The sequence below is a fragment of the Pieris napi genome, chromosome 18 (assembly GCF_905475465.1).
Source record: "Pieris napi chromosome 18, ilPieNapi1.2, whole genome shotgun sequence".
Classification (NCBI taxonomy): Eukaryota; Metazoa; Arthropoda; class Insecta; order Lepidoptera; family Pieridae; genus Pieris; species Pieris napi.
This window is the reverse complement of record NC_062251.1, coordinates 7,519,402-7,533,734: the sequence shown is the minus strand read 5'-3', so window position 1 is coordinate 7,533,734 and position 14,333 is coordinate 7,519,402. Positions and strand designations below refer to the sequence as shown.

Genomic DNA, 14,333 nt, shown 5'->3' with positions numbered 1-14,333 from the left:
GTAAGAAATAACAAAACCTTCAAAATGTCAGAAGTAAAAAAACTTTCTGAAGAAGGACTTCAACATATCACACCTGAAAAATGAAGTAGCTGCATTTCTCATATAATTAAAGAAGAAGACAAAATGTATGGTCTCGACCACATGAGCGACAATGTTTCAAACAGATTTATAATTAATGTCACCAAAAGCGATAGTTATAATAATAATATAGGTTTGTTTTATGTTTTTATATGATGATGAATAAAAACAAATTATGTAATAAGCGATATTTTTTTTTTTTATCCAAAGATCTGAAGAATACCCTGACTATTTTAATAAAATACTATGGACCGACGAGTCCCGATTCGAAAGGGATGGAGTATTCAACCTTCATAATTATCATAGCTGGACCATCGAAAACCCACATTTGGCAAGTCAAACTCCAAAAGCGCTTTAGTGTCAACCTTTGGTCTGGGGTAAACGGAGAGTTAATTGGACCCATTGAATTACCTGCTAGGTTGAAGGGCCAGGAATATTTAAATTTTTTGCAAAACAATCTTTGTGAATTGTTAGAACCTTCATATTCGACGAGTAATGATTTTTCAACAAGATGGCGCGCCCTGTCACTATACAATACAAGTAAGAGAGCATTTGAATACCACTTTTCCAGATAGATGGATTGGGCGTGCATAGCCGATCGAATGGCCTGCGTGTTTGCCAGATCTTAACCCCATCGACTTTTTTGTTTGGGGATTTTTCAAAGAGCTGGTTTACGCGAAAGAAACCAACAATGAAATAGAATTAAGACAAATAATATCAGAAGCGCAAAGAAAAATGAAACAAGAATATTCAAATAGCTTCAGGCAATTAAAGCATAACTTTTTAAAACGTTGTCGGTTTTGTATTCAAGTTGGTTGCGCCGGATTCTTATTTTATAATAATGATTGCTCAATATACCCATCCTCATAGTTCCTAGACGCATATCTCATCACCCACCTATTTTATGTCCCAATCCTATGAAGGTACTAGTTCCGGAACGGGCTATAGGTGGTGGCGCACACGATGATGAGTCTCCAACAAATAATTAGTTTAATAGGTATAAAGTTTTATATAGTAACAACCCGCGCCGCCACAAGTTGAAGGAAGGAGTTTTGAAAATAAAATAAATAGTATTTTTTCAGTAAATTGTGGCTTTTATTTGTTATTAAAAAAACAAGTCGTTCGAAGACTTAGGCCGGGTTCCCACTACGCCGGACCGGCAGATCTGCCGCGCCGGTAAATCTGCCGGAAGAGCTAGTGGCTGTACAATTTATATGAAGCTATTCACATTATCCCGGGTCCGGCATTTTTGCCGAGCCCGGCATTTCTACCGAACGTTTTGTCACTACGAATTGCCGGTAGAACGACCGGGCCCGGAGTAATGTGAACGAGTTTGTGCCGGTATCTGTCCCCCGCTCGCCCTGCTCGTGCTCCCCTCGCCCCGCCCGTGTTCCACTCACGTCATTCGGCTCGCATGTTCTGGTAAAAGTAGACGTTTAGCATGGATATTCAAGCAGAAACTTTAATTACGCTTGTCCAAGAGAGACCTGTTCTGTGGGATAAGACCGAAGACGTTTATAAAGACAAAAACTTAAAGTTAGCAGCATGGCGTGAAGTATGTTTAATACTGAAACCAAACTTCGATGAACTGGATGAAAAAGAAAGAAAACAGTACGGTGAGTTTTTAATGTTTTATTGATAAAATGTAAATGCATTGATAAATTTTATTTTATAGCTGCTGCCTGCCACGGAACGGAACCAATATCTGAAACAAAATAATTAGTAAATGATGTCCGTATAGCGTTGGCATTAGGGCCACCTCGACTCGACACATTTCGATTCATGGGTGTAGTTTCTTGTTCTTGTCTATGTTCTATATTTTGGTAACTTTCAAAATTTATACCATCTTTTTCTCTTACAAAATTATGTAAGACTGCACAAGCTTTAATTACTTGAATTGCTGTGTCTACGTTGAGATCTATAGCTCGATGGATTATTCGCCACTTATTTGCCAGAATACCAAAAGCGCACTCAACATACCTTCTTGCTCGACTTAGTCTATAGTTAAAAATCTTTTTATCAGTATTCAAATGTGTACCTCCATATGGACGTAGGAGATTAGGTGTTAAAGCAAAGCCTTCATCGCCAACAAGTATAAACGGTAATTCTTCGTGCAAGTTTTCATGAAGCGGTCTAGGCTTTGGTACATTTAAAGTACCATCATTGATCTTTTGCCAAAATGTACTATCCTTTAATATACTAGAATCGCATTCCTTGCCAAATGAGCCCACACTAATAAAAATAAATCGGTACTCTGAATCGACAACTGCCATTAATACAAAAGAATAATACTCCTTGTAATTAAAGAACATAGAACCACTCTTGGCTGGTTTCAAAATTCTGATATGTTTGCCATCTACTGCTCCAAGACAGTGAGGAAAGTTGGCTTTTCTTTCGAATCCTGAAGCGATGTCCTCCCATTCTCTCTCAGTATCAGGCAGCTTAAGGAAATCTGTCTTTAGGTTTTCCCAAATGACGTGGGTCATTTCTTTTATTAGTTTACTTATTGTCGAAACGCCTACTCTGTATGAGTAATGTATTTCTTTGAATGAACATCCTGAAGCTAAATATCTGAAAAAAAAGTATTTTTTGTTAATACATTATTACTTTATACGTCACCAAGAAACAAATTGTATTGTTTTATGATATTTTTTTATTGATTTCAGGAAAACAGGTTTCAACTAAATGGAATAATATACGAGATTCGTGGCTTAAGACAGTAAAGAAACAAAAAGATGAGTCTAAATCTGGATCTTCGACCAAAAAGACACGAAATTATTTATATCACGAGCAATTAATGTTTTTGAAAAAAGTCTCCGAACCTCGACCACCACATGAGTCAGTTTCAAAAAAAGCAAGAACCGAGACTGAAGTAGGCATGGAATCAGATTTTCGTTCACCTTTAATTAAAGATAAAAAAAAAATTGATAATAAAGAGGTAAATGACAGGATGGTAAAGTTTTTGGACTCCAGAATAAACCCAGAAAAGGAAAACCATCATCTATCTTTCTTCAAAGGCATTATACCAATCTTGAACACTTTAACTATCGAAGAGACTTTAGAATTTCAAGCTAGCGTCATGACAATGTTGCAAAAAATTAAAAGTAGGAATTATGAGAGACCAAATTACGGACATTGGCGTGATTCATATAATCAGATAACCGGACCAGCCCTGCGATTCTGTAACTCACTGTTAATCCGTGAGTCCACTACGCAGTAACAGCGCTCCCTTCGTCACTGACGTAATTTTTGGAATCTCATGGTATTCTGTTAAGAAATTTTACATTACGTCTTGATAAGTGGAGGCAGGTAACCTAGTAAGTTGTTGTCTATTAATATCGTGACAATTGACTCATTTTATTTTATAAAAAGAGTAAATTGTCAAAATTTTCATCATACATAAACAAAATATTTTTAATAAAACAAAATAGAGAACAAAATGGTCGACGTTTGAAATAAAATTAATAATATTAAAAAAAAGATAAACTGCCCTGCGATTCTGTAACTCGCTTCACACACTCTCAGCGCTGAGTTTTGCTGTCAAATCGTTCGTTTCGGTGTCATGTTACAATTTGGTATTCTGTTAAACAATAACCGCGACAAAAGCGCCGCTCAAATAAGATTGTTCACATTTGGAACTAAAATTTGGCACTGCTACACTTACGCTCCAAAATTGTTGGTATTTGGTATTCTGATACATACCATTTGACATCTCATCTCATTTAAATGTACATTTTGTACGTCAAATTAAAAGTTGCTCTTCCCTCGCTGAAATCGTCATTTACCAGTGAGTTAGCCATTTTTAGCGAAGTTAAAACTTGTTTTTATGTGAAAATATTCTAACATAGGACAATCTATATGTATCTTGGGGTAAGTTTATAAAATAATATTTATCAATACAGCATTATTTTACGAAAAAAATTATATATATAAACATTAAGCTTCGTGAAATTGAACTTTGTTATTGTTACAGAAGGCCCGTTTCCACTTTTAAAGTTTAAACCTCTATTTCAAGAAATAAATGATGTAATCCATTAAAAAATACTTAATATAATATCTATAGATGGCGAAGAAAATGTAGGCACGAAACGACCAATTGGTTTCTCGGCGTTGGTTATTATCGCTTTTTTCCAATACTCAAGAAATTATATGGTATTGACGAAACCTAGAACATATGCTGCTGAGATGAACGAAGAGTCTAGTAAATACTAAATAGATGATCTAAGGTAAACATTTTGATTACTTTAGCATTAAAAATATGATTTTTATCCAAGAACCAATTTTTCGATGCAGTCTTGATCATGTCTTGTCTCCAGCAGAGATAAGTCGAACAAAAAACGATAAATAAGATAGGTAAATATTGTAATATATTTGTATTTTTCTACTATACTAAAATTATAAATCTAATCATTTCAGAGATCCCCAAATGTTCAAAATTCCTGATAGAAAAATACATTCTGCCTTTGAAGAAGAAGAATATTACATGTGTATCATACAACAAGGCCCCTGGATATAAAAAGACACAATAGTGCAGACATTTTCAAATTATTGAATTTCGACTATCCTTCAATTTATAATAAATGATAACACAGTACAATTTCGGTTCCTATATTTTTATAAAATATATTGATATAACATTAAGGTTTTGGATAAAAACATTATTCTGCTTTACACAAGTATGAAATACCATCATTACATACATGATGGTTTAAGTACTTATTAAGCTTTTTTAAATTTATCGTTCATAACTATTACTTTTTACAAACTAATTAGAAAATATATTAAAATAAATATATTTATCTACAAAATAAAGTAGATGTTATTGATTAGCTCTATGTGAGGCTGTGTTTTAATTAGTTTTTATTATACTTAAGTTTGTTTTACTGAAAGTTATTTTGTAGTGTGTTAAAAGTTTACTATAATCATTAAATTAAATGTTTAAAGTTATTATATTGTTCTTTTATTCACCTATAAAGTAACATGGCTTATATATTTTTCATTTCGGCTTAGCTATGTATTTAACTCGGTTACTACGTTTTCTATAGGCAGTCATTAAATAAGTGGTAGATTTAATTAATCATTTTATTAATATAATATTATTAGATACAAAAAAATTATTATGAAGTACACAATTATCTTAAACACGGTAATACAATTTTTCATATAAAAATCATAGTTGTCCAAACTGCATTCAAAATAGATTAGTGGTCTCGGTTTAATATCTCTTCTTAACATTTCAATAATTGGTCATTTTCTTCCTCATTCTTGACAACTACCACTGATGGCTGTAATACAATGATTATCTGTTAAAATTGTAAATAGGGAAATGTGGTAGGTCACTGTACTGACACAATAATATTGCATAGCAATTTAATTATTGTAAAGTTAAGGTAAATAATAAAAAAACTTGCATAAAACACACAAAAACTTATATATGGGATATCTTTGTATTTCTAAGTAAAGTATCTTAAAAACATGTTTGATAATATTATAACTAAGCCAAATATTATTAAAAGTTTTATGGTAACAAGGCTTAGTAATTTCGCACAGTATTTGATTCAGTACTATGAATAAAAAAAATCTTGAGCAAACCTATATTTAGACTCAAAAATCCAAATCCAAGTATGTACTTTAAAAACAATTATTTATTAATGAAACAAATCCAAGACCCATAAAGGGTATGTTTAGTTTTAAAGTGTAGTCAGCAGCAATAACTATCTTTTGATTGCTTCATTAAATAAGTTATGGCAATGTTGTTTCCAACATTTAAAATTAACGTTGATCACTTGAAATGGTATGAATTTGAGCAATTGAAAGCTTATATATTTGATCCAACATACCTAACATGATTATTTATACTTGTATTCTGAAATCTGAACAATTAAATTAAATTCAACTTGATCAGTTAAAATTAATACTTCTTATATTTCATGAATGGAATTTGAAGTTAGGAAACCTAAAAATATTTTTTTACTTGACATTTTTAACCAACAATTTCATTATTCTTTACAATGTCGCTTCGATTTAACCTATTACATTTGACTTCAAATTTGCCATCAAACAAACAAACTTTGTTAACTGTTTTACTAGTCACTACTTATTCCTATTTATTTACTATGATAGTTATTATATTTCTAAAATAGTTTTAATAGAATTCAGTTTTTATGAGTTTTAGTAAAAACATAGGTAATATTGTTGTTGTGTGTTTGACCTCTGAATCACTTAAAAAGGTTGCAATAGTAGTTTCATGGCATCTAAAAAGTACCAACACTTGCACTTACACAAATGAATAAATATATAAACACTAATTTTTCTTCTTTATAGATAGGTACCCTTTTATTTTATAATTACTCAACAAAATATTATATGAAAACATTGGTATTAACCTTGGTTACCTTTAGTAACATTTTGAAAATTTAAAACACCTATCCATCCTGTTTACTTTGAATCCGTAGCCCATTTGCTGAGAGAATCACTTTTAGCGTGACATCATCTTTTATCTTTTTGTTAAGATAATATTCTTAATTTTTTTACAATATATCCAGATGTTAGGTATCCCTTGTTTCGTGCTGAAACATAATTAATATTTTTAAGTTTCTGTCGCTCATATACACCACGGCTGGTCAGTTGTCGGGTAAATACGAAATATAAACTCTTAATTGGAAGTTATAAACAAAATACGTAACTTACGATTGACTAATAAATAAACTCACTACTTACCTTTAAGCGGCCCCATTGCCAGATGGGTTTTAATAATTTTCCTCGCTATTCTATTATTTTCCATCAGATAAATCATTTTTGAGATATTTTCACGGTTTATCTTTTTTTTTAATATTTTTTTTAATTCAAACGTCGACCTTTTTGTTTTATTAAAAATATTTTGTTTATGTATGATGAAAATTTTGACAATTAACTCTTTTTATAAAATAAAATGAGTCAATTGTCACGATATTAATAGACAACAACTCACTAGGTTACCTCCCTCCACTTATTAAGACGTAATGTAAAATTTATTAACAGAATACCATGAGATTCCAAAAATTACGTCAGTGACGAAGGGAGCGCTGTTACTGCGTAGTGGACTCACGGAATAACTATTATTTTATAAAAAGAGTTAATTGTCAAAATTTTCATCATACATAAACAAAATATTTTTAATAAAACAAAATGGTCGACGTTTGAATTAAAAAAAAAGATAAACCGACAGAAACTTAAAAATATTAATTATGTTTCAGCACGAAACAAGGGATACCTAACATCTGGATATATTGTAAAAAATTTAAGAATATTATCTTAACAAAAAGATAAAAGATGATGTCACGCTAAAAGTGATTCTCTCAGCAAATGGGCTACGGATACAAAGTAAACAGGATGGATAGGTGTTTTAAATTTTCAAAATGTTACTAAAGGTAACCAAGGTTAATACCAATGTTTTCATATAATATTTTGTTGAGTAATTATAAAATAAAAGGGTACCTATCTATAAAGAAGAAAAATTAGTGTTTATATATTTATTCATTTGTGTAAGTGCAAGTGTTGGTACTTTTTAGATGCCATGAAACTACTATTGCAACCTTTTTAAGTGATTCAGAGGTCAAACACACAACAACAATATTACCTATGTTTTTACTAACACTCATAAAAACTGAATTCTATTAAAACTATTTTAGAAATATAATAACTATCATAGTAAATAAATAGGAATAAGTAGTGACTAGTAAAACAGTTAACAAAGTTTGTTTGTTTGATGGCAAATTTGAAGTCAAATGTAATAGGTTAAATCGAAGCGACATTGTAAAGAATAATGAAATTGTTGGTTAAAAATGTCAAATAAAAAAATATTTTTAGGTTTCCTAACTTCAAATTCCATTCATGAAATATAAGAAGTATTAATTTTAACTGATCAAGTTGAATTTAATTTAATTGTTCAGATTTCAGAATACAAGTATAAATAATCATGTTAGGTATGTTGGATCAAATATATAAGCTTTCAATTGCTCGAATTCATACCATTTCAAGTGATCAACGTTAATTTTAAATGTTGGAAACAACATTGCCATAACTTATTTAATGAAGCAATCAAAAGATAGTTATTGCTGCTGACTACACTTTAAAACTAAACATACCCTTTATGGGTCTTGGATTTGTTTCATTAATAAATAATTGTTTTTAAAGTACATACTTGGATTTGGATTTTTGAGTCTAAATATAGGTTTGCTCAAGATTTTTTTTATTCATAGTACTGAATCAAATACTGTGCGAAATTACTAAGCCTTGTTACCATAAAACTTTTAATAATATTTGGCTTAGTTATAATATTATCAAACATGTTTTTAAGATACTTTACTTAGAAATACAAAGATATCCCATATATAAGTTTTTGTGTGTTTTATGCAAGTTTTTTTATTATTTACCTTAACTTTACAATAATTAAATTGCTATGCAATATTATTGTGTCAGTACTGTGACCTACCACATTTCCCTATTTACAATTTTAACAGATAATCATTGTATTACAGCCATCAGTGGTAGTTGTCAAGAATGAGGAAGAAAATGACCAATTATTGAAATGTTAAGAAGAGATATTAAACCGAGACCACTAATCTATTTTGAATGCAGTTTGGACAACTATGATTTTTATATGAAAAATTGTATTACCGTGTTTAAGATAATTGTGTACTTCATAATAATTTTTTTGTATCTAATAATATTATATTAATAAAATGATTAATTAAATCTACCACTTATTTAATGACTGCCTATAGAAAACGTAGTAACCGAGTTAAATACATAGCTAAGCCGAAATGAAAAATATATAAGCCATGTTACTTTATAGGTGAATAAAAGAACAATATAATAACTTTAAACATTTAATTTAATGATTATAGTAAACTTTTAACACACTACAAAATAACTTTCAGTAAAACAAACTTAAGTATAATAAAAACTAATTAAAACACAGCCTCACATAGAGCTAATCAATAACATCTACTTTATTTTGTAGATAAATATATTTATTTTAATATATTTTCTAATTAGTTTGTAAAAAGTAATAGTTATGAACGATAAATTTAAAAAAGCTTAATAAGTACTTAAACCATCATGTATGTAATGATGGTATTTCATACTTGTGTAAAGCAGAATAATGTTTTTATCCAAAACCTTAATGTTATATCAATATATTTTATAAAAATATAGGAACCGAAATTGTACTGTGTTATCATTTATTATAAATTGAAGGATAGTCGAAATTCAATAATTTGAAAATGTCTGCACTATTGTGTCTTTTTATATCCAGGGGCCTTGTTGTATGATACACATGTAATATTCTTCTTCTTCAAAGGCAGAATGTATTTTTCTATCAGGAATTTTGAACATTTGGGGATCTCTGAAATTATTAGATTTATAATTTTAGTATAGTAGAAAAATACAAATATATTACAATATTTACCTATCTTATTTATCGTTTTTTGTTCGACTTATCTCTGCTGGAGACAAGACATGATCAAGACTGCATCGAAAAATTGGTTCTTGGATAAAAATTATATTTTTAATGCTAAAGTAATCAAAATGTTTACCTTAGATCATCTATTTAGTATTTACTAGACTCTTCGTTCATCTCAGCAGCATATGTTCTAGGTTTCGTCAATCACATATAATTTCTTGAGTATTGGAAAAAAGCGATAATAACCAACGCCGAGAAACCAATTGGTCGTTTCGTGCCTACATTTTCTTCGCCATCTATAGATATTATATTAAGTATTTTTTAATGGATTACATCATTTATTTCTTGAAATAGAGGTTTAAACTTTAAAAGTGGAAACGGGCCTTCTGTAACAATAACAAAGTTCAATTTCACGAAGCTTAATGTTTATATATATAATTTTTTTCGTAAAATAATGCTGTATTGATAAATATTATTTTATAAACTTACCCCAAGATACATATAGATTGTCCTATGTTAGAATATTTTCACATAAAACAAGTTTTAACTTCGCTAAAAATGGCTAACTCACTGGTAAATGACGATTTCAGCGAGGGAAGAGCAACTTTTAATTTGTCAATTGTCGTACAAAATGTACATTTAAGTGAGATGAGATGTCAAATGGTATGTATCAGAATACCAAATACCAACAATTTTGGAGCGTAAGTGTAGCAGTGCCAAATTTTAGTTCCAAATGTTAACAATCTCATTTGAGCGGCGCTTTTGTCGCGGTTATTGTTTAACAGAATACCAAATTGTAACATGACACCGAAACGAACGATTTGACAGCAAAAATCAGCGCTGAGGGTGTGTGAAGTGAGTTACAGAATCGCAGGGCAGATCAGTATTCTGGATACTACACACATAATAGCGTCAATCAACAGCCAATACCTACGCAAGATCAACACTACCCTGGATACTCTACGCAATATAATAGTAGCAATCAACAGGCAACAACATCTATACCATCAACTTCATCTCAGACATCGAATCCGATTCCAGCTTCGCCATCAGCATCTAGTAATCGTTCCATACATTCCCAAGACTCAGATTACTTAGATTTTGAAGGGATTTAAGTTTGAGTACAAATAAATACTTAAATAATTGTTTGCATTTTTAATTCATAATGATTATCAAATACATACACCCTCCCACACACACACATTATATATATTCACATTCATGAAACAAACATACATAGCAAACATTCATTCATTCATACAGTCTTAAGTAGGTACCTACGTCAAAACTATTATTACGCAATCTAGTGCATAAAATAATCTTACCTTAGACATATGGCTAATCTTTGTTCTGGGCAAATACATTCTCTGAAACTTGTATCTCGTACTCTTATGTCTAGTCGTCCCAGTAAATCGTCAAAAGTGGTTGCTGTCATTCGAAAATAATTGAAGAACTTTGATTCGTCTCTTCTAAGTTCACCCATTAATGTTTCAAATGTTCCAAGTGAAAATCTTTCCCGTAAAATAGGGTGTACCCAATGTTTTCTTTTATTTTGCCTTCTATTAAGATACCACCACAACACAACAATTTCGTCGTCCATTGTGCGCGCAGGTCCAAATTCAACTGAGGACTGTCTGAATTTCTTCCGGGATCCGATGTAATGTGAACACTCTGTCCGGTGTCCGGTTTTCGGCAGATCTGCCGGTCCGGCGTAGTGGGAACCCGGCCTAAACCTCTTAGTTCCGGCTGTCGTACCGGTGCGACAAAAAAATGGCTCCGTCAACGCCGGTTGTCGGTACCGGACCGGTACGACAAAACTATGTTGTTCTTGTTTAGACCTGATAATTTAAACAAATAATATCAGAATGGTTTGTGTCGTATATCAAATGAATGAGAAAGAAACAACCTATTCACTGATATGATTGCCAGTCTACTAAAACTATACTTATTCATGTAAACACCATTTAAAAATATTCAGTTTCGGCTCTCTTGCGCTGTCGACATACGTTTACCATTTCAATGTGTTTTGTTTGTGAAATCCTACAAAGAAGTTAAAAAATGGGTAAGTTATCAAATCTTTACACTTTCAGTTCAAAGATACTTTATTTCTCAAATAATTACAATCGAATGTTAAAAATCGACTACAACAATATTCATGTAAAATGTCAGTTACCATTGATGGATGGACGTCCATTGCTGGTAGGAGTTTCTACGGGATCACTATTCATTATATAGACAATGAATGGAAGTATCGATCTGTAGTCTATGATTTTATACCATCGTGCGGTCGACATACTGGGTTAGATATCGCAACGATTTTCCACGAATGTTTATTGGAATATTGCATAATTGATAAAATACAGGGTATCACGGTTGACAACGCAACTACAAATACCAAATTTATGTATGAAATTGGCAAACAACTGCTGCATTTTGATTCAGACAATCAACATTTCCTGTGCTTTGCTCACATTTTGAACCTTGGTGTACAAGATTTACTAAAGACCTTAGCATTACACAGTGAAACTGACAATAAAGAACAAGAACAGCCGTGTGAAGACTATGAAGACGTAACTGAGGAAGATGAAGAATATGCGCCAAATATTGCTGACACACGTGCAGGTATTACAAAATTACGCAGTATTTCCAGTAAAATAAAAAGACGCGAGATATTAAAGAGGAAGTTCCAGTCTGCTTGTGAAGCAGTTGGCGTGCCATCAAATCTGAATCCTATACTCGACTGTCCAACAAAATGGAATTCCACACATGATATAATTGGATTTGGTTTAAAACTGAGAACTGTCATTAACATATTATGCGTTTCAGTTACCGAATTGTATGATTTTCAAATCACAGAAACTGAATGGCAAATACTCGAAAAAATACATAAGTTTTAAATAAACTTTAAACTTTTATCAACGAAACTTGGTGGAGAAAATTATGTTACATTACCGGTAGTCATTGTATCATTCAATCTATTGCTTGATAAAATTGAATCCATGGTAAAACAATTAGATGAGAAACCTAATCGAACTGAAGTGGATGAAAGGCTAATTTTAGGTTTCCAAGCAGCCCGAGATAAAATGCTTAAACATTATAAGAAGAGCAACTGGATTTACTGTACCACTTTAGTTCTAGACCCAAGACACAAAGCTCCAACTTTTGATATTACATTATGGGGGCAGCAAATTAAAATAGAAAGACTGCGCAAATTTAATGAATTTTATAAAGAATAACGTCTACCAGTACAGCAACACAGTGTCTAAGACCCGGTTGTTTCAAACCATTTGCTATCGTAACTTACGTTCGTTAAAATTTTACAGACACGTATGAACTTTAACGTCTGTTAACTTGTTAGCGTTGCTTCATTGTTAAAAAATGAGTTCGTCATTGTTAATGGGGTTGCCTGTTTGCGTAACGCTATTTTGACGTAATGTTTTATGGGATATTTTTAGTAATAACAATATTGATAAAAACAATGTCATTTGGAACATTCTGTCAAGTTTGATATTGGATGTTTATTGTTTTGTTCGAAAGGCTAATTTTAAAAAGTGTTTAATTTTAATATAAATAATGGAAACCTTTTCGCCAAAGTATAAAGCTAATATTTTAATATTATATTGCATGAATTGTATGTGCGCAAAGTATGTATATTATATTGAGAGGATAGTTAGAAATGTATTTATTTACGTGACTCATTGACTATCAGAGAACGTTCGGTAAATTTTGAAAAAGAAGAGAAGGACAGATTTAGAAATGTAATAGAAAAACATAAACACATATTATTTAATAAAAAGACAGACAGTACTAACAATTTGCAAAAAAAAAGGGCATTGAGTGCGATTCCTGCAGAATTTAATGCCCTTTCAGATAACACTATTAAACAGTTGCAAGCCAAATTTGACAACATGAAGCGGAATGCTCGTAAAGTATGTTTCTACAATTTTCCAGAACAAGTTGACGGATATTTTAAAGCATACATAATGAATAAGTTTTTACTATGAAGTACCTATTGATTTTAAGGATGCAAGCAAACAAAGGCAAGAAAAATCTCCAGAATTACCAAGAAATTAGAGCCTACTCCACGTCTGAAAGAAATACCTAACTTAATTACTAACCGGAAACGGAATATCACACAAAAAAAACAAAACAACAACAGCAAAACAAAAACACATTCCCCGACCCGGCTGGTCCCCGTGGGGAATTCGACCGAAACCATCCAATAATAAATAGAAGATTGGAGGAGGCTTTTGCCACCTGGCAAACGGACACGCAACAGTAGAATGAAAAACAGTCTACGAAAAATAATGAATTACTGTCATGTCCGAAAAGAGGCTATAATTTATTAATTAACGTAAATAAACAAAATAAGTCGTTATTGGGCCTCAGACAAACCACGTTTCAACACCAAAAGCCTTTGCATTCGCCGAAAGTGACAGTTTGGGCGGCTATTTCAGCACACGGAATCATCGGACCCTTCTTCTTTGAAGACCAGCGAGGGAATTCTGTGACAGTGTAGAGGTGTAATTATTGTCTATATAGAAATTTCGCAATTGTATTTGTAATATTGTCTACGTATCATTATTTCATAATTCCACTTGCACGTGGATCAATCAGACGCCCTATAACCGCCATGTAAGTCAGAGGACAATAAAGCTAGTGAATTCTATTTCGGTTTTCATTTGGTGTACCTCAAACACTAAAACAGTAAAAACTGAGCGATACATAGCCATGTTACGCAATTTCTTTTTCCCGCAGCTGTCAGAATTTCACGGGTACAATAGTGCAACATGGTTTCAACAAGATGGCG

At 31.8% G+C, this 14,333-nt stretch overlaps 2 protein-coding genes and 1 long non-coding RNA gene across 4 annotated transcripts; 1 reads left to right on the top strand and 2 right to left on the bottom strand.

The window, feature by feature from the left end:
- The first annotated feature begins 1,213 nt into the window (after positions 1–1,213).
- Positions 1,214–10,667, top strand: LOC125058227. The gene is made up of 3 exons (XM_047662268.1): positions 1,214–1,694; positions 2,745–3,260; positions 10,403–10,667. Exons 1-3 carry the CDS (start codon positions 1,520–1,522, stop codon positions 10,636–10,638), a joined length of 927 nt encoding a protein of 308 aa, XP_047518224.1. The 5' UTR covers positions 1,214–1,519; the 3' UTR covers positions 10,639–10,667.
- On the bottom strand, positions 1,696–11,765 carry LOC125058206 (protein ALP1-like). Its single transcript, XM_047662247.1, has 2 exons — positions 10,849–11,765; positions 1,696–2,649 (listed from the first exon to the last, which is right to left on the bottom strand). The coding sequence occupies exons 1-2, from the start codon at positions 11,121–11,123 to the stop codon at positions 1,743–1,745; spliced, it is 1,182 nt and encodes a 393-aa protein (XP_047518203.1). The 5' UTR covers positions 11,124–11,765; the 3' UTR covers positions 1,696–1,742.
- LOC125058229 lies at positions 5,334–7,195 on the bottom strand. Of its 2 annotated transcripts, none has more exons than XR_007118341.1 (2): positions 6,465–7,195; positions 5,334–5,363 (listed from the first exon to the last, which is right to left on the bottom strand). It is a non-coding gene; the product is annotated as an uncharacterized LOC125058229 (long non-coding RNA). The 2 variants fall into 2 exon arrangements; XR_007118342.1 differs by having other exon boundaries at positions 6,474–7,195.
- Positions 11,766–14,333: the final 2,568 nt, after the last annotated feature.